Raw genomic sequence first — 21,749 nt, 5'->3', positions numbered from 1 at the left:
TCTAAGTACTTCTAAAACTATAGGTTTCTCAAATTGTCTTTACCTACTTGTTTAGTATTTTAATTTTTCGATAATCTGCTTCGGGTATGGAACAATAATTCCATAATTGACTTCCTTACACCCTTCACATTTTACTAATGCAAAAAAATATGATGGCTAATCTTTTTAAAGATTTCTGCTAATCCTTTTTATCTAATCAGATTTTTGTTTTTTTGGACGTTATAGACCATCATATGCCGCATTTTATGTCAGCTCAATATTTGGCCTGTAGAGTGTGTTTTGACTGGTCCACCTTATGTCAAATTTTCAATCAGGCTAATAATTATTTATGACCCCTAACTTTTAGACTCTCGACCAACATATCTCTTAAGTCTCATCTTTCCTAAGTAAATTTCCTGAATTTTAATTTTGATGCCAGTAGATTTTCTACCATTCATTATAGAACACAGGGTCAACGCGCCCCCTGAACTTATGACATGGGATCATCTAACCCAATTTATATTTTTTTGAGCAAGTAACCCCAAAACTCTTCATTTTAGGGTCAAATAACCCCATAATTTATATTTTTATTTTAAAAAATAGATTTAGAATAATTATATCGCAACAATTAGGAAAATATCTAATTACCTTTTTGCATCTATCGCCTCCGATTTATATTTTACACATTTTAAAAAATATAATTATGGGTTATTTGACCCAAAATTGAAGAGTTTTGGGGTTAGTTGCTCAAAAAAGTATAAATTGGTTAGATGACCCCGTGTTACAAGTTTAGGGGGCGCGTTGACCCTTTGTTCATTCATTATACACTACCGTTAAAAATTGCTAAGATGGCATTTAAAAAAATAAAAAAAATAATACACAATTAATAGTTTCACATCATCTCACACATCATTACAGAAAAAACTAAAACTAAAAATTTTAAATTTTAATTAAATAAGTGTTATTATTAATAAAAAAATTAAGATAATTTTATTTTTGATTAGTTGTTAAAAAATGATTGAACTTTTGTAGATTTTACAATTAATTCATTTTTTTAATATTGTATACTCTCTCATCTCAAAACAATGGTTCACTTCTCTTTTTTTTTTTGTCCCAAATAATTGTCCATGTTTCTAGTAAATCACAATTTAAAGTGTTGATTTTTTCATATTATCTTTATTTAAAGTTTACCGTTTAATGTCATTAGTCTAAAAAATAAATTAGTCATAACATTAACAAGGATATGATAAGAAAAATAAAGATAAAGTTATAAAAAGTTAGAGCATTAATTGAGTTTCTTAAACTGTGTGAAAATGAAAAAGTGGATTATTGTTTTGAAATGGAAGAAGTATTACCTTTCAATATCTTATAATTTATCATATACTCGCATTTACTCTTTTCTTATCCTGAAGTAAAAACATAATCAACCAAGTTCATAAATTATAAAGTATCAAAAACTTTCAAATTCTCCAAAATGATGAATCACATAATATCCTACTTCTCAATAAAGCAATAAAATTAGAATAGAAACGAAGTGATAATGAATATGACTCGGCATGAACCAATATCACTCGATAAAACATTGGTTAATGCGTGTGTTTGTCATTTTTGCACATTTTTTGGACTGATCCTGTATTTTTATCGAAGCTGCCTCGCACCAGGAAATGGTGGCGCCCCCGCCACTACCTTTAGCGCCAGCGTTCGTCGCTCCAGACCCCCCTCCAGATCTTTGATTCGAAGTTATAGCTTGTTTTTATGTTTCTATAATCATTTGAGTTTAGATCAGCCTGCCACGTCAAATTAGTTGATTGCCACATCATCGCGGGCTTCGAAGCCCAAGCCAACTAGAACTAGGAACTTCTAAATGTAATTCTGAGTTCTTTTGAATTCGGAATCGACTCCAATTTTGACCAGTAGATCCGTGTTGACTCGACGAAGAATTTCTATGTTATATCCGGATCCAAATTCTGACTGTGTAAACAGACGGCAGATAACTACTAGAAACCTTGTATCATCAAGATTTAAAAGTATTTCTGACTTTTTATGTATATCAACTATAAATGTGTGTGTTTATAATATTTATTACTTCCAAAACATATCCAAATCTACTATTTAGCAGGCTAAATAAGAAAATTACATTAATTAACTCTAAATTCAGCAAATGGAATCCTCGTCCCACCTCCACCCATTGCCATCACTAACTATAAATATGGTGATAATCATTTCAACTAATCATTTCAGTTATAATTATATCTGAGTCTTTAAATTTATTGTAATTATATTTATTTTTTAGTTTGAATTTAAAATTGACCTATGGTTTTGCTAACAAATAAGTATTTACTCATTTAAACTCGTTAAATTCTAACTATACAATATTTTATATTAATTGAATATTAACAAGTAATTGATATTACATATATTTGCTTGAATTTAAACAAAAATTGAACAAACTATAAAGTTGGAAATGCAGAAAGGTGGAAGTGAGAATTTTGGGGTTAGTTGGCATTCCCTCGTTCCACATCATCCTGAGTCAGACAAAACACTTTTGCTTTATTTTTTGTGTTCTTTTAATCCTTTTTTAGTGGAAGCTTAAAACTCTTTCAGTGAATTCACATTTTAATTCCCTTGAAGCGGGACCGACAAATGTATTATCATCTATTTTCTACACTAAGATAAAATTATGTTGATGATGATGGCGCACAATTAAGATTAATTATTAAAATAGCTCTTGATATTAACTCAATTTACAAAATAATAAATTTATTAATATGAAAAATAAGTATGACATAAGTAATTAAAGAACTTTTTAAATCTTTCAATACTTTTGTATGACATATAGCGGAGTGTCTTTGATTTAATTGAATAAAAGATTAAAGTAGAATAGTTATAATTGAGAAGTCAAAAATGTCTAAGGTTTCTTCTTATTACTAAAATTCAAAGACCAAATTAACAATTATTCCAACTTAAATGTTCAAACATATTCTTTTGACTTAAATCTATCTTAATATTGGCATTTTAAAATCTTAGACTAACATTAAGTTATATTTTATAAGATTCCCAAATGAGAATTCGAGGTGAGCAAAGTCTTCTTTATGAGAATTACATTGAAGAACATAAAGTTATAAATAAATAAGTGTGATGGGAACATGAAGGCAAGTATTTTATTGATTAATGGGAAATGTGATGACCTCATCATCTATTGTTTATTTGTCGTGAATTTTTCTAATTGCTTTCGGTATATTTGTCTCTTAGGTGTCTAAGGACCCATGACTTACCACTACATAACCAACGGTTCACATTATCACATATATAGTTCATGTGTATGTATACTTTTCTAATTGTATTATATATAAAAATACAGATAGAAAACAGACACAATTATATTAATATTTCTTTTATTTTACAAAATACAATAATTAATCAAAAAATTATTAACATAATTATCAAAATTAACTAAAATTAAAGTACTAATCAAAATAAATTATTTATAATATTATATTAAAATAATTGTTTAATATACTAACTATAATATATTATTTTAATATTTAATAATTGTTATTTTAAGTACTATTTAATTATTTAAAATTTTAATTAAAATAAATTATTTCTTTATTAATGTAATACTCTCTCCGGTCATAATATTTATCAAATTTGGCTTACACAAGAACTAAGAATAATAACTAATATGTTTTAATTTGTAAATATTTTTACTAAGTTAATTTTATATTTAGACTTACTTACATGTATGAATACTATTTGCATTTGTTTATTATAATCTTTTAATAAATTAATAAGGGATAAATATAAAAAAAAGCAATAAATATTGTTTGAAATTCTAAAGTGATAAATATTATGAACTAAAAAAATATCAAATGCAACAAATATTATGAACTTCTTCCCATCATAAGGCGGTTTGGAAGGGTGCCTGTCAAGTACAACTCCCTCCTAAACTCAAGATTCATCCAATTCTTTATGGACTTAATACATAGTTTAACCTCTGAATTTGAACCCTTTTACCCATATAACCTCTAAATTATTTAATAATTTATTTTTCATTTATTTTGTATATGTTATCAGTTTTAATAAAATTATAATGGAAATAGTTATACTTTATATAATAATTATTTTCATTAAATCTAATATTTATTTTAAATTATTTTATTTTTTGTTAATTTTAATTATTATTTTTTATATAATATTTATTTATAGTTTATTAAATATTTATTTTAAGATTATCATAGTTTATTTATATTTATTATTTGTTCATTTTAAAAATTATTTTTCTATTATATGTATATTTTCTAATACAATATCGAATAAAATTTTCCTATAATCATTGATGTGGCACTTGTTAATTGGCCTCTTTCAATACAAATTTAATATATCTACAAAGTTATATTTTTAGTTTCTATATTTCACATAAAATATGTTCACACAATTTATGGCTTCTAAAATTGCAAACTAGTATGATTATTATTTTTTTGATAATTGGGAGAGGGGGAGCGCTTTTGGAAGGAATCGAAAAAACCCACGACCTAACAGTTTGCTGTTTAGCGCTTATACCATTTGAGCTATATCTCATTGGTAGTAGTATGATTATTTATTTCCAATTGATAATCTTTCTCTATATTTTAGTTTTTTTAGACGGTAGTGTTACATATAATAAAATGATAATTGGAATGAAGTTAAAAAATAAAATTACAAAGATTGTTAAATTAGTTAACTAAAAATAATCTTTTTATAAGTTCAGCTACTAAAAAAATTTATTAATTTTTTTTTTCAAAATAATATATTATTTTAGATAAACATATATTTCATCCATTTTTATTTTTTAAAATTATGGTAAGTTACACTTAAATGATTTTAGATAATTGTTATAATAGTACATTAAAATTTAGACTATATTATAATTAATATATGAGTTAATTTTCATTAATTTAATTTTTCATTCATGATAAAATGTTAATAAGAATTACAGTTTTAGGAGTATTATTTAAAAAAATAAAAAAAAGTTACTCTAAATAATTAAAATATAACTTATAACAAAATATAAGAACTAAAACTATAACTTTGTTGATATATTAAATGTATTGAAAGAGGCCAATCAACAAGTGACATGTCGTTAGTTGTAGGAGTTTCCTACAATTTATTCTACAATATAATAATTTTGCGGGCCATTTGAGCCTGATCATTCAAATCTTATCTCGCCCGTTATAGTTGCAAAATAAATAAAAATAAAAATAATTGTTAAATAAAGTATAACTATTTTTCATTCGAATTTTATTAGAATTGATAATATATACAAACGGTATCATTTAAACAAGTAGTATAGAAAGTATAAAAAAAATATTTTATTTAATTATTTTATTATTAATTATTAATTAAACTAAATATATATTAAAAATAAAATGTAAATTAAAATAAATTTAAAACTCTCAAGTTCAGAGGTTAAGAATGATAATTTAGTAAGTTTAGAGGTGTGAGGGATTAAATAAAATATTTAGGGGTCAAATAGGTAAATTAGTTCAAATTAAAGGGTCAAACGATGCGTTATATATTTGGTGATGTGGCCAATGAGCTGACAGCCCAGTCAAAAATCTTTTGCCACGTTAGTGCGTTTGAGACTCAATCTCCATTTCAGGGATTAAGAAGGATTATTTAACAAGTTCAGATGTTCGATAGGTTACACATTAAGTCTGGAGGTAAGATGGGTAAAAGGATACAAGTTCAGGGGTCAAACTATGTATTAAGCTGTTTTTCATGTGAGTCTTTTAAAGCCTAATCATGAAGACAAAGATGATCCGTAGAAAAGGGAGTTGGGGAGAGCTCCAACTATTGTTGTTATAGATTTTGACAAGGAGATTGATAGCATCCTAACTGATCATGTGATAAGAAGACGTGGGATTCCTACACAACGAGTACTTGGTGAAATGGAAAAATATGCCTGATGGTGAGATTAATTAGGAACGAGAAGTTCTACTATGGCAATTACGTGACCATGTTCAACTTTACAAGGAAGAAGATGTAACGAGGGCATTGCGAGATTAAGTGAGGAAGAATGTCACGCGCTATATAATTTTTCGCACGTGATTGAGGTTATTGTCCCGAACCTCTCCAAAACACTCTCGGATCTCATGTTCCGGAATCCTCCGGAACGTTCTACAAACCTTATATTCTGATATTCTTTGGAATACTCTAGAATCTTATAAAACACTCTAAAATCATCTAGAACACTCTAAAATCATCTAGAACATTCTAGGATTCTCCGGAACACTTTAGAATTCTCTGGAACATTATAGAAGCTTCTTGACGAGACTATTCCGAAATTATCTAAAATTGTCCAGACTAATCCGAAATACTCTATAACTCTCTAGAAGATGCAAGATGTATATAGTAGCTTCTTACATTGTATGGAATAATGTAAATAGTTCTAGGATATATAATAGAAACCATTGGATCAAATAGATCCTAACCATTTATTGTGGAGGTGGAAACTCTATATTGTATTATTCAAGCTCTTATTGTCCCTATTTGCTACTAAGTTACTCTCATACTAAAATTCAATGCTTACTGAGCATCTTCACAAGAAAGATCGCCTAGATGTTATGCGGGTTAGCGTGTGAAATTTCTAACTCCGTGACAGGTTGAGATTTTCTAAAGTGACAGAGTAGTAAGGTTTGTCACATTTACATTAGAATGTCGTTTTGTATTTGTATTGTGTATTTTGTATACAAATAATGTTTGTATTTATATATGTAAATAAGTTTTTAGATGTTTCTATACCATGTTTATGTTGTTTTAAAATATAATGTTGGATATAGTTTTTCATTACTTATAATTTGTTATATAAAAGTGTTTTATGAATTTAATATAAGCTATATCACGTAATAAACAAGTTTATAAATATCAAATTTAGTTTAAAATATCACTAATAAGAATCCTCTGAATGTATCTATTATCATACAATATTTTTAAAGGTCTATCTCGTATTTAGTTAGGTGAGGTGTAGAGATCATAAGAATTAAGTGACAGTAATGATCATAAAGAGTTGAATATTTCTGGGTTTTAACCACATTACCTTTTAAAAATTACATAAAATTATAAATATTAAAAACAAAATTAAAAAAAATAACAAATAGATCTTTTGGTATTATTATGAGGTATTATGAACGGGTGCCAACTATGAGACGACATTTTTAAGCCTTGCACATTCAGACTAATTCTCATTCGAGTCTGGTAGATTCCTTGTGAGAGGCAAAACTTTAACCCAAAATTTTAAACAGTTGTATACATGAATACAATTCGAACCCACGACCTCACTTTAATTAGGAGAGCGCCTTGAAACTAAAATAATAAATAGATTTAAATATCCATCAGTTCCTCAAGAAAATAAATTTCAATAAATTTTTTGCTAGACCTATTTTAAGATCCCTAAACTATATAATTTTAATCTATTAGGTCCTTTATTTTTTATTTAGCTTTTCAGGTTCTTAAAATTTTACTTTTTAATTCATTGGATTTTTAAATGGATCTCTTTTAATTCAATAAGTCCTTAAACTTCCACCTTTTACGTCATTGGTTCTTTAAGTGGTCCTTAAACAATGAACCAAAAAATAAATTTTAAAAACATCAGAAAGTCAAATAGAAGACGAGAGACTTGACAAATTAAAACCGTATATTTTAGGGATCCAAAATGAATTTAGCCTAAATTTTTTCCTAAAATAAATTTCTTATTGTCAAGTTGAGTTTGTGAATAATATGGGTGAACAACTGTCGGTTCAGTCATCGAACCGTCTAAAAATTAAAAACCATTTGGTTTTTTATGATTTCTGTCACCGAATCGTATTGACTAAAATATGCAAAAACCGAATTAACCAAAGTAAAATATTTCGGTTCAGAAAACCGTTATATTTTTTATTTGATTTTTAGAAGAAAAAAATAGTTTCTAAAAAAAATAAGAAAGAAGATGGAAATATTTAACCTATAAAGTACATGTGCTTTAAATTAAATATATGTTTATCGCTTTTTTATTTTAAAACTAAAAAAAACAAACAATTTTAATATATAAATATGTATATATAAAAGTTTAAAACAATGTAGTTTAAGAATGTGGCCCGTTTGGCTAAAACTGTTATTTTTTGTCATAACCGAATCAGATAGCTAAATTTTAAAAAATCTAACTATAATCGAGCCATATTTTCAAATTATACTTTGATTTAGTTAATTCGATTCAATTTGGCTCACCCGTGGTCAATAATTGGGTTTAGAATGAGAGAATGAGATAAGGCACCAAAATATCTGAAAGAAAAAACAATTTCATTTCATCTCCCATACAAAAGATAAGTAGAATCACTGTGCGTCCGAGTGTTTCTCAGTCACTCAGCCATGGCAGCTAGTCTCTCGGCAGCTCCAGATTTCCATCTTCTAAAACCTCATCATCACTCCGACAAAAGAAACCCCATCTTCTTTACAAGACACAAACTTTCCAACAAAAAATTGCTGTCCATTTCTTGCAACTCCAAAAAACCATCTCAAAACCTTACCGAAGAGTCAAACACTTCATCTTTATCAGACCAACTCAAGCCCCTGTCTTCAACAACACTCTCGACAACTCCAAAACAAAACCTCGTATCCAAACCACACTCTACTTGGGTTAATCCTGCTAGACCTAAAAGGTCTGTTCTTTCACTTCAAAGACACAAGAGATCTCCGTACTCTCTAAACCCTAAGGTTAAAGAGTTAAGGCTCTTTGCCCAGAAGTTGAATGACTCTGATTCTTCTGAAACTGCTTTTTTATCCGTTCTTGAAGAAATCCCTTATCCCCCCACTAGAGAAAATGCTCTCTTGATACTTAATTCATTGAAGCCATGGCAAAAAGCTTATCTTTTCTTCAATTGGATCAAAACCAAGAATTCTTTTCCTATGGAGACTATATTTTACAATGTTACTATGAAGTCTTTGAGATTTGGCAGGCAATTTGAGCTCATTGAGCAGCTTGCTAATGAGATGGTAAGTAATAATATTGAGCTTGATAACATTACTTATTCCACTATTATAACTTGTGCTAAGAGATGTAATTCGTTTGATAAGGCTTTGGAGTGGTTTGAGAGAATGTATAAAACTGGGTTGATGCCTGATGAGGTTACTTATTCTGCTATTTTAGATGTTTATGCTAAGTTAGGTCGGGTTGAGGAGGTTTTGAGTTTGTATGAGAGAGGGGTAGCTAGCGGGTGGAAACCCGACCCTGTTACGTTTTCTGTTTTAGCTAAGATGTTTGGTGAGGCTGGTGATTATGATGGTATTAGGTATGTTTTGCAAGAAATGAAATCTTTAGGTGTGCAGCCGAATTTGGTTGTGTACAATACGCTGTTGGAGGCGATGGGGAAGGCGGGGAAACCGGGATTGGCTCGGAGTTTGTTCGATGAAATGGTGGAATCGGGATTGACTCCCAATGAGAAAACATTGACTGCACTTGCTAAGATTTATGGTAAAGCTAGGTGGGCTAAGGATGCGTTAGATTTATGGGAACGAATGAGGTCGAATAAGTGGCCGATGGATTTCATTTTGTATAATACATTGCTAAGCATGTGTGCAGATCTCGGTATGGAAAAGGAGGCCGAGACATTGTTTGAAGATATGAAGAGATCAGAGCAGTGTAGGCCGGATATTTGGAGCTACACAGCAATGTTAAATATATATGGTAGCGGCGGAAATGCTACAAAGGCGATGGAGTTGTTTGACGAGATGTCTGAATTAGGTGTCGCTATTAATGTGATGGGATGCACTTGTTTGATTCAGTGCTTAGGTAAAGCAAAAAGAGTGGACGATTTGGTTAGAGTTTTTAAGTTCGCAATTGAGAGAGGGGTCAATCCCGACGATAGGCTTTGTGGTTGTTTATTATCAGTTGTCTCACTTTGTGAGGAGAGCCGAGATGCAGACAAGGTACTTGCTTGTTTGCAAGAAGCCAATCCAAAATTGGTTGCTCTTTTGAAGTTGATCGAAGATGAAAAGAGTAGCTTCGAGTCTCTAAAGGAGGAATTTAAGGCTATCGTAACTGAAGCAGCAGTTGACGCACGAAGACCCTTTTGTAATTGCTTGATTGATGTATGCCGTAGTAGGAATCTTCACGGGAGAGCACACGAGCTGCTCTATCTAGGAACCCTTTATGGATTATATCCAGATTTACACAACAAAACAGTATACGAGTGGAGTTTAGATGTTCGATCATTATCAGTTGGCGCAGCCCATACTGCACTCGAAGAATGGATGGGAACTTTAACCAGATTTGTGCAACGCGACGAGGCATTACCAGAGCTATTTTCTGCTCATACTGGTACTGGAACTCACAAGTTTTCTCAAGGACTAGCTAACGCCTTCGCTACACATGTCGAAAAACTTGCTGCGCCGTTTACGCAGAGTGAAGAAAAAGCTGGTTGTTTTGTGGCAACGCGGGAGGACTTGGTAACTTGGGTTCAGTCAAGGACTCCATCTCCTCTTACAGCTTAAAGTAGCTCTAACAACAGGTGCTTAAGATTTCGAGCGTTGTAGTATTAGTTTCGAGACGAGACATAAACTGCGGAAAATTGCAATTTATAAGAATTTTGTGTTTTTGAGCATATCATCTTAATGCTTTTGGGTAGCTTATAGCTTTTAATCAAGATCAAGTGAATAATATTGTGTTTATTACATTCAACTGTTTGACCACTAATTATTTGCAATTTAGATTAGTTAATGAGTATGGAAAGAAATTTATCTAATTGGATCAAGATAATAGAATTTACAATGATATACAAGTGATTAGTCGATACATTTATTTTTCTCAATAAGTTTTGATTGCTCGTCAAGAGGTTTATCTTCATCGAGATAGTTTATTTATTATGTACAACAAATTTTTGTTGTAGCAGTAGCTTTGATTTTCTGAATTTTGTAATTACAATTTTCCTTTATTTTTAATAATATTTGGCAGCAAAAATCCCCATTTCTCAATTCCAACTTTTACTTAAAAGAAAAAGGGCGTTCTCATAAATAACATAAACTTTCATTCAAGATCTAATAGCTAAAAAAATGACCCAAAATACTAATAGCAAACGAGCATATGTAATTCTTCACAATCCTCTTTCAGAAACCAACTTAGTAAAACATTGGTACTAACCTGTACAGTTCACACAAAGATTGGACGAAGAAAAATCAACTCTTTTAAACCGCAGTGGCGAGAATTCACCTTCAAAATTACAGAGCTCACTTTTAAGACTAGATAATGTTCGAGTTCAGTATACCCCCACCATATTACAACGAACCCTTTTCCCCTCGGGACTTCGGCTCTAAAAGATTAAAAAAAATTAAAGAAAATACGAAAGGCGCCTATCTGATGCAAAGACTACCAATGAAACAAACAAAAAAATGATTCTTTTCTTTTTGATCCTTTAATACCTAAGGAGCATTTCCTACCGACCACATCTGCAGAATCAATCCCCAGTGGCGACATTTATCGGCTAACCTAGCATTAGTCTTGGCTAACATCACTTAGACTTGCCCTTGTTAACTGTGTAGATATGTTTATGACCCATGAAAAATGGATCACCCTTAAAAACCTCCCTTGAGTGCTTGCAGAAAACTCAACTAGGTGGTCGCAAGTTTAGACTTTAGATGCTAATGTATAAAGATTTTAAAGGTACTTTCCTGATGACTTCCAGATTCTTCCTTCAAGAGAAATCACCATAACAGTAACATCGTCATGGTACTTTCTGCGGTCTCCTTGTGGGATGTCTAGCAATTCATGAAAATCCATTCCTGCAGATCACCAACAGATAACAAATCAAGAGACAGTCGAATGAAAAGGTAAGGTTTATGAATTAACCACTCTAAATTTTGCAACATGAATGAGATCCCCCTATAAACAGTAAAAAAGCTTTAATTCTTTTTTTAATAAATACGCCTAGTTGGCTACAATTGAAATTTACTTATCAAAATTAGACTATAATTGAGGAAATTAAAATATTGGGCATAAATGAAAAAAATCAAAAAGATTGGATATTTTTTAGTGAGTAGGCCTTGTTATTATTTTGTGATCATAATATATCTTTAGTTGGATATGCATATCATTTCACTACACAAAAGTAACCAACTTTACCAGCTTTCTTTGCTGCCCGAGAAAGAAGCTCCTCTATCAGGTGCTGCGCTGGGTCTCCATCAGGAAACTTCTCAAAGAAATTTTCAATATAAGAAACTACTTCCTGATTGGTAAGATACTGATAAAGTCCATCGGATGATAGGACTACGAATTGATCTCTTGGACACAGTTGATGGTGACGTAGAGAAGGCAAGCATGATATATATGGTGCGGTGCCCATATACTCGTTCCGGAACATCTCCAACAATGCATCATTAAATTTGGGCTGCAATCAACATGCATACGTTGTTATCTACGCTATTGTAGTGTTTTGTGATAGCAAAGCAGATGATATATTCTAAAATGAGAGTAATAAGGAAATGCAAATATGCTGAACCAGAGAGACTCATTGAGCTAAGTTAACGATTAATGCTGAATTGTAGAACTTGAGGCTGCTGACAACTCATTAATTCTCTAGAGTTTGACAACTTTGGAAAAGATTGATCCATCTTTTATTGAACATGATAACTTGTACCACAAAGTTATATAGAGTTTCAGAAAGGCTCATGTTTTTGTTGTCCTCCAGCCCTGTCCCAGCTTCCCCAAAAAGAGGGAAAACTTGACTGCAAATACACCAATCTTCTACTTTTCCTTGTGAATTTTCCAATAATTAATATATACAAAAAAAAATCACAAAAATTACTGAGTAGTCTACATGGAACGAAGTTGTTTTTTCCAAAAATTATTAATTAATAGAATTATTAATTTATTGAATATTAGATATAAGACGGTCAAATGTTACAATGTATGCCTTATATTTTAATGTTCAACAAGGAAGTATGCGCAAAACATAAAATCGAATGAAACACAAACTAGATTTAATTCAATCATGAACATACCCTCTTAATTTCATAATCTATAATAACATTTATAAGGCTATCAAGACAGCATAGAGCTTTATTTCTTATCAACTTTAATAATCTGCTTCACTTGGAAAAAAGCAGGGGAAAGAAATCATCTCATAAGTTCTCTTCTCATTTTAGTGTTCATAAAGAACAGCTTGATAAGAACATAAGAAGATTCTAGAGCCTTAGGACAATGTACAAAAGATTCACAATAATAGAAAAAAAAATTACCTGTTTGAGAAATCCAGCACCAAATGCTCTCGTAACTTTTAGACGACCTTTTACTCTATCATTGACAATACATTGGCTGTCATCTGGGTGTTCATTCTTAATTCGTATTATTTCCTGCATGAGTAAAAAGATACATTAATTTCTTAGAAACTGCATGCATCAATAACACACCTAGAAAACTCATAAAGGATCTGATATTAAATTCAATTAATCTAAATACTGGCGCATAAAAATGTTATTGCACTTGCAAGTGCACATAGTAGAGCATTTGCATATTTCCTATTCAAATATGCATAAATTATGGTACATGACTTGAAAATAAAGATAATCCAACCATGCTTCATCCTTCCCAAGTTCAGACAAAGGTAAGGTAACGGTAAAATAGCCACAAGATTCTAATTTTGTTGCTAATTCATGAGATTGAAACTTCACAGGCCCTGCACTACACAACAGGATTCAATAGCATAACCCTATTAATGGCAAAGAAGTCGCACCAAACCTAGGAAGACTCTGTTGCAATATATGATTCCTAAGACCTCTGATGAATTATCTCTGATACAAAAAATATGTACAACAATCTAGATCCAAATTCACCGGAGTCGCTCTTTCTGTATCAAATGCAATTACCAAGTCGGATAGAACTGAATTATCAAAAAGAAATTCTAATTAATCCATCAGTCTTACAGAAAAGAACATAAAAAGGAAGGTTCTTACACTTTTTTTTTTAACTGAATAGGACTTGAGCATTAAACAACAATACAGAAACTGAGGAATCAGGAATACATACGACCCAATTAAATGGATGTTGACATAGCAAGTATAAAAGATTTTCAAGCATATCCAAATTAAAAAAATGCCACTTACAAGGAAGTTTCAATAATTTTTTTCTCATTCTAAAAACAGAAATGAAACGATAAAATAACTAGAAAAAAAAAGGGAAGGATGATGCTTCCTGAGATGTCTGGCCCACCACAATTGCAGATTATTATTATCTTGCATAATTAAAGGTAGATAATAGCATACACCACTTAAAATGACAGGCAAAGGCAATAAAAATTGAGACTTGGTTTCAAACAATTAAAAATGTTGTTGTTGTTACAATCATTATTAAAAAATTGACATTTTATATAAATTTTTGATTCACGTAATACAAAATATGTGTAAAATGTAAATTTCAAAGTTCAACTCATTTCCATCAACCTCACATTATAGGGGACAACTATCCGTGCATGTAACATCCATGGGTCAAAATATCGCCAAACAACAAGAAAACTAAGAATAAAAATGAAGGAAAAATATTAGGATACAGTACTAACTGTTGGCAATGTGGAAAAAGGGATTGTGATGCAGAACAAGAATTACGAGATTATAAGTTTAAACCTTAATCAAGGAATTAATAATTCGTATTCTACATCAATCATCTAGAATACGTCTATTCTGTAACTAGATTATTGTGGAAAATTTGAAAAATATATCAAGAAGCATTTACATGAATAGTCAAAATCAGTATTCCCTTGATCATTCTAAGCACTCATACAGATTGTCAAACCAGAATCAGATTATTGAAAACATTCAGACCCAGCCATAAACTACATAATTCAGACGAAATGTAAGCAGATAAAAATGAAACATCCAATTTGACTATTTGTTCAGGAAGAACCAACATAATCATCCAACCAATAACAACAAAATCTGGTAAAAAGGAACGGGAAAAGAATGCCACCAGCGCATAAACAAAGGAATAATCATCAATGGATTTTGGAAACTGAGAACTTACTTCTTCAATGCTTGTACTGTGATCAGTAGACAGCTGCAATGCAGTCAACCTCATTGTCTGAGCAGGACCCTCAGCCGCTCCTTCCATGGTCAACTCTTTATCAGTAATACTAGGGCCAACCACTTGGGGCTCATACTGTGCAACAACTGCTCTACTATCACCCACATTCATCACATATACATCCTCATCCCTCATCACTACCACTAATAAACATGAACCCATCAATGCCAGCTCAGGATTTGTATCCAACACCTTATCAGTCATATCCAAGTACGCTGATTCAGTCATCTCCAGTGCCCTTGATAATGCCCTTAATACCAATTCATGATCCACAGGTCCCACCTTTCTTTTCCTATGCAGAACCGTCTCCTCCTCCACTCTACTCGTAGTCTCCACCTTCTCTTCCTTCCCTTGCAATCCAAACTTCCAGGGAAACAAATTCTTCTTATCCCTATGTTTTGAAAACCCTTCTTTCACTTTCGACAGCAATAACCACTTTCTATTTGCAGCAGGGCCTGTATTTCCAACACTAATTGCATCATCAACCGAAAAGGCAAATCTATCTGACCCCGAAAGATCAAGCCCGTCTTTCATGTCTTCTTCGGCTAGAAATTCCCATAGCCGTTTTCTGCGTGTAATTTCGGATGTCCCCTCCGATTGAAATGTAACCCTTTTCGTCCTTTCGATAACCGATTCATCCGATGGATTAGGTTTAGCTGCAATTTCTTGAACTAAATTTGATTCTATTTCACCAATTGAGTTTGAATTCACATCTAGAGATGGGTCAATTATACTGTCACTATTCTCTACTACATTACTTGCTGTTACTAAAGTAGTATCATGGGGGTCTTCAATTTCCCAAAATAAACCTTGAAGTTCATTATAAACAGCTCTATAAAGATTACCCATCAAGAACTCAGGTGCATCAGGGCCGTTAAAACCATCATAAATCCCAACAAACAGCCACCCTTGCTCCTCCGATACAACCACATGCACCCGATCCTCCCCTGCTTTCCCTAACGCCCATTGCACATTACTCTCCTCTCTCTGCTCAATCACATCAGTATATCCAGAGCTCGAATTTTCTCTCCGGTTCACGAAATTTAATACCGGTACAACCCAGGGGCGTTTCTTAATTCCCGTTATACCCTTCCTTCTTTTCTTTTTTACATAAGTGCCACCTAATGGAGCAGAGAAAGGGACCCGACCCCCGCAATTATCGGCACCTGAGGAGTTAGCATCAAGTGGACCGGATACGGCACTCCGCTCTATAGGACCAGACATGAAAAATCCCTCGCCGCCACGTGGCACAGGCTGTAACCGAAGAGCACTAAAAGACGACGTGCTCTCGAAGCCATCAAGGTTAACAATACTGCTCTTAACTCCACCACCTGCAGAAGAGGAGAAGCCAATGGCATCATCGTAAATATTATCAAGTTGAAGGACAGTTCTAGGAGTAGCAGTGTTGGCACTAACAGAAGCACCGGAAATGGACTTGAACGAAGTAGTCTCAGCTCGGCAAGTATCGCCGTCGGCGGCGGCGGCAGCAGCTCTCGAAGGAGAGAAGCGGAGAGAGTTGGACGGAGATAGAAACCGATCGGAAGTAGTCGGAGATAGAAAACGGTTGGAAGATCGAGCGTAACAGAAGGAATGACCTAGGGTTTCATCCAAATGGTGTTCGCCGGTGAATATAAGGTCCGGTGACGGTTCATTTTGATTTTTGTTAGAGTTTGGTCGCAAGCAAGGGCGGAAGAAGGTGGACAGTCCACTTCCCATCACATTTGATCCGCCACCTTCTTCGTTTTTTTTTCTCTTTTCTGTTTGGACACCGAGAAAATAATTGTTTTCTTTTCTTTTTTTCAAATGAAGTCTCGTAAAGTTTTTGCAGATTTCAAAATTTTTTATTTTGAAAGAAAGAAAAAAGAGGTCACTAGTAGTAGCAGCTAGTGAAAGAAAGTGAAAAAAGTAAACAAAGAGGGAGAGAGAGAGGGGTATGTTTTTTCCTTTTTTTATATATAACGTTATTCTATTTTTTAAAAAATTAATAATTTTATAAACTAATATAAAATAATAAAATTAAAATTAAATTAAAAATATTAGATTTATCTTAATGAAATAGTACTATGAAAATTATAATGAGTGGTGATGGAACCACGATGGGGCGAGGTGATTGACCGTCCCAACCGGATTCCAAAATATATGAAATTGATGAATATTAAATAATTATTGCTTAAAATGATCTAATAATATTAAACGAGTCAAATGACATATCATCTTGTCTAATAAATAAAAAATAGATGTCATTCGGTTTAAAAAATAAACAAATAACGTATTATTAAATTTATAAAAATATACTAATATTTTGTCTGAATAAATATTTCAGTTCCACCATTGTCTACAGAATCTTTAATTTGATCAACAAGTAATAAGTATAAAGTTTATAGACACTAATAATTAAACATTTTTTAAATTAATAAAAATTTAATACTATAGAATTATTAATATTATTATTTTAAAATAATAGTACATGTTTAATTAGAATGGGAGTAGGGTTGATGGAGCGAAGACTTTTGTTGGGTTTTAGTTATGAATTTTGGTTTGGTTTGGTTTTGTGTTGTTGTTGGGTGTAGTTGTTGGTTCTTGGTTGACGGTTACACCTGGTTTCTTCATTTTTCTTTTCAAATATTAATTAAATATTCATAATAGTGTTTTTGTTTTTTTTAGGGTCCACTTAAAGCGCAACCAGATACTTTGTGGGGTCCACCTCTGTTTACAGGTTTGACAAATTTACTTTTCTAGTTTGACAATTTTGGAGCCATTCTCTATTTTACATTTTTTTTTAAATAACTGCAAAAGATACAAAAAAACCTCGTAGTTTTTATAAAAATACATATCAACCCTTTTAGTTTTTTTAGATATAATTAACCCCTTTTTATTTTCAAATAGAACAGATAACTCTTTTCGTCCAACACTATTAAAAACACTCGCTAATGGTTGACATGTATTTCATAATCATATAAAAAAAATATTCAAAAATAAGAATTTTTTTTACAAATACCGGAAAAAATAAAAACATTTACAAAGATACTACTTGCATTTTTTTAACAGAAATATAAAAAATAATTACAAATGTACAAATTTTTAAAAAATAATTATAAAAATACAGATTTTATATAAAAATTTGTATACAAAAATGTTGTTTTGTATATAATTCGTATTATGATGTACGTTTTTTTTTAAATCAGATCTGAGAATAAGAATATCTCTTAAAAACATAGAAGATGAAGATAAAGATAAAGCCCAATTTTATATATATATATATATATATATATATATATATTCCGTATACAATATATATTGTATACAATTTAAAAAAAATTCAGATCTGAAAAATATCATATTTGAAATTTCAGATCTGATATATTCATATCTGATTTCATATTTAATCGACAAAGGAGGAGCAGAGAAGGATAGAGCGGCGGCGGCGGCGGCGGAAATTGCGTCAAATTCAATGGCGAAGGCGGTGAATGTAGCGAGAACGGAGGCGGAGCGAAGCGAAGAGTCAGGCGGAGCGGAGCGGAGAGTCAGGTGGGAGGAGAGCGGCGTGGGAGGAGAGCGGCGGTAGCGTGGAAGAGAGGGGCGATGGCGGCAGCGTGGAGGAGAGAGCAGCGGCGTGAGGTGAGAGCGGCGGCGTGAGGTGAGAGCGGCGGTGGTGGTAGAATGATGGTGGATGTGTGTTAATGGAAAAAAATAAGAAAATAAATTAGAATTTTGAGAGATGTATAAGATGGAGAAGATGAAGTGTAAAGAAAGAAAATTATTTCTGTTAATAAAAGAAATAAGATGGTATATTTAGAAATATGAAAAACACTCTCGTAAATAGAAAGTATAAGGTAGCATGTTTGTAAAATATTTTACGTTATTATGGTATAAAGTGTAAATATTCCCAAAAATAATTTTAATGTTTAAAATATTAATCAATAAATTTAGGGGTAAGTGTCCCAAAAGTAAATTAAAATGGTTTATTTGTCCTATTTTAAAATAATAAGGGTTTAGTTGTTCAACTTTAAAAACACAAGAGTTTAATTGTGCCCAAAAATAATAAAAGGGCTGATTTGTACTTTTAAAAAAAGTCGATAATTTTTTTGTACCTTATTCCAAAAATAATTGTGTTGTAATGATAAGTGAACGGTTAAATGTCTAAATGGTTTAAATTTTTATCTCATATTAATATCGAAATTTAAAAACATAAAGAAATACTCCTTATGATATATAGCGGAATATAATTATATGACTATTAATTTTCGATCACACTTATAAAGTTAAATATTTTTAAATCAGTCAATTGAACTTTTTTATAATCTTTAATTTTTTTGGACAATCAAATCACTTTAACAAAAGATAAACAAAACAATTACAGATGTAAGAATTCAAAAAATCCTAAAATTTCGATGACCTGACAAGAAATCGGCATTCTGAGCTAACAAGTGTGCATCCTGATTTGCAAATCGCCTTATAAAAATAAATAAAAAATATGTAACTGCTTCGCTAAAAAAACACAATCTCCCACTATAATATCGCTTTCTGCTTTTTTTTGGATCTCTGATACCGAGAATAGCATCCATAACATATGACTCTACTGTCAAACTACTCCAACCTTTCAACCAATTAAGAGCCTTTCAAATACCATCAACTCTATGCTATGAGAATCAAACGAGCCACCATCTCGCCTAAAATAATATCCCCTTTATCATTCCGAACAACACGGTTGAAGGCAGCCCTACCAACATCCAAGAAGATGGCTCCATCAACGTTCACCTTGAAACAGCCCGGGTTCGGCAGACTCCAAGCTACCCAACCATCAAGCTTACTACAAACTGTTTCAGCAGACCGGCAGTTCCTATTTCTCACCATCTTCCACTCCACCAGTTGGTGGTTCGCCGAGTTAACCAACACTTTCACCGCATTTCCAGCTTTCCCCTAAATAATATTATAGTAGTTTAACCACAGTTTCCAACAAATCATAACATAAATCTCACCACGAATATTGTGATACACATTCTTTACTCCAAATTTTTTCTTCGAATCCAACACCCAAGTCCACGTATCTGGGATACAACAAATACTAATAGGAGTAGCTAAAATTAAACTTTGATCTTCAATGATAAAAATGTTTTTCACAATCTTCTCATCCCACTCTCTCACACCTTCTTTTAAATAATTGCCAAACCTTACCCCCCTACTAAGGTCGGGTTAGCTTCGCTATAAACCAGCTCACTCTTTCTATTATAGATCCACGGATCACAACAAATATCAGTGTCCCGTCTGTCCCCTATGTACACTCTAACACCATGCTTCGTCGTTTCTTGTATGAAAAAAAATAGTTCTCCAAACCAAAATAGGATTAGCACCTAACTTTGTCCCTAAAAAATGGTCGAAAAAAATATATCGCCTTAAACACTCGACTCACTAACGACAAACTATTGTTAAGAAGCCTCCATGCTTGTTTAGCTAATATTGAGGTATTAAAATCATGAGCTTTTTTAAACCCTAAACCACCAAACTTTTTCGGCTAACATAGCTTATCCCAACTAGCCTAACATACTCCTTTTTTCTCTTCACAATTCTTACCCTCACCAAAAGGAATTCATCATCCTCTCTAACTTGCTGCATAAGTCTAAAGGAATTAAAAAGACATTCATAACCTAATTAGATAGTACTTGAGCCACTACTTTTAAAAGATTTTCCTTCCCACCTCTCAATAAAGACTTTAAATTCCATCCATCAATTTTTCGCCAAACCTTCTCCTTAATAAAATTGAACATTTGTCGTCTATTCTTACCAACAAGAGAAGGTAAACCAAGGTACTTGTCTTGATCATTAACCTCATGGACAACCAACAAACTACACACGTCATTCCTCACTTCTGTTCCCATATTTAACTAAATAAAATGCTAGTCTTGTGGAAATTGACCCTTTATCATGACATGCTCTCATAAGTACCTAAGACCGACTTAATCCTTCCCGCTTCCACCAGAAAAGCATGAAAGAAAAATAACAATCGTCCGTATCAAAACATATCAAATCAAATCAATCCATCTGGCATGATCCCGAGAATATCAATCGAGTTACCGATACAATTTTTTAATCCCAAGTTGTGAGTCCGAGAATTTCTACCGAGTTACTCACTAGATACAGGTCCCAAGAATATTCTACACCGAGAGCCCAATCCCAAGAGACTTCACCGAGTTACCTCGTATCTAATAGTCAATACACAAATATAACTAAAGTTTAGATCGAAACTGGTGATCACACAATCATATTCCCGCCCAAATAGGAAGGCACGTTTCATCGGATCTATGTTGATTTAAAACATGTATGTATGCATTTCATATAAAACATTTGATTTGTATAAAACAATGAATATTTAAATATTCAAAAGTAAATGTTTACAAATTCATAGAAACAAGATCAAACTTGATTACTTTCCAGATCTTGTAGCTCGCTAGCCCGTCGAATCTAGTTAGAATTAAATTGTTAAGTCGTAGTTCAAATAATAATTCTAACTCTAAAGAGTAGACTCTATCTACAAACTATACATATAACGTATCCTCTATCCCATCTCTCGGTATAAACTTATAGTCCTCTTATCATTAATCGATTTGATTAATGTAAGACTTTATTAAAACGTTTACATCATTTTAATAAACCAATAATCTTGATGAGTCTATGTTTTTTGTAACCTTTT

The 21,749-nt window shown here is 32.0% G+C and overlaps 2 protein-coding genes across 2 annotated transcripts; one reads left to right on the top strand and one right to left on the bottom strand.

Annotated features, from left to right (window-relative positions):
- Positions 1-8,259: 8,259 nt before the first annotated feature.
- Positions 8,260-10,667, top strand: LOC126681230 (pentatricopeptide repeat-containing protein At5g46580, chloroplastic). The gene has a single exon (XM_050376713.2). It carries the CDS (start codon positions 8,365-8,367, stop codon positions 10,483-10,485), a length of 2,121 nt encoding a protein of 706 aa, XP_050232670.1. The 5' UTR covers positions 8,260-8,364; the 3' UTR covers positions 10,486-10,667.
- A 484-nt stretch (positions 10,668-11,151) lies between these two features.
- LOC126682255 (protein phosphatase 2C 29) lies at positions 11,152-16,966 on the bottom strand. The gene is made up of 4 exons (XM_050377861.2): positions 15,002-16,966; positions 13,225-13,338; positions 12,110-12,374; positions 11,152-11,769 (listed from the first exon to the last, which is right to left on the bottom strand). Exons 1-4 carry the CDS (start codon positions 16,775-16,777, stop codon positions 11,645-11,647), a joined length of 2,280 nt encoding a protein of 759 aa, XP_050233818.1. The 5' UTR covers positions 16,778-16,966; the 3' UTR covers positions 11,152-11,644.
- Positions 16,967-21,749: the final 4,783 nt, after the last annotated feature.

The sequence above is a fragment of the Mercurialis annua genome, linkage group LG5 (assembly GCF_937616625.2).
Source record: "Mercurialis annua linkage group LG5, ddMerAnnu1.2, whole genome shotgun sequence".
In the NCBI taxonomy this organism is placed as follows: domain Eukaryota; kingdom Viridiplantae; phylum Streptophyta; class Magnoliopsida; order Malpighiales; family Euphorbiaceae; genus Mercurialis; species Mercurialis annua.
This window is presented reverse-complemented; position numbering and strand designations above follow the sequence as displayed.

Excerpts from the sequence above, each read along its gene's own strand:
- LOC126681230 (XM_050376713.2), top strand. The coding sequence starts at position 8,365 with ATGGCAGCTAGTCTCTCGGCAGCTCCAGATTTCCATCTTCTAAAACCT.
- LOC126682255 (XM_050377861.2), bottom strand. The coding sequence starts at position 16,777 with ATGGGAAGTGGACTGTCCACCTTCTTCCGCCCTTGCTTGCGACCAAAC. Across the intron at positions 13,339-15,001 it reads ACAGTACAAGCATTGAAGAA|GAAATAATACGAATTAAGAA; the intron begins GTAAGTTCTCAG and ends TTACTCATGCAG. Across the intron at positions 12,375-13,224 it reads GTGCTGGATTTCTCAAACAG|CCCAAATTTAATGATGCATT; the intron begins GTAATTTTTTTT and ends TGTTGATTGCAG.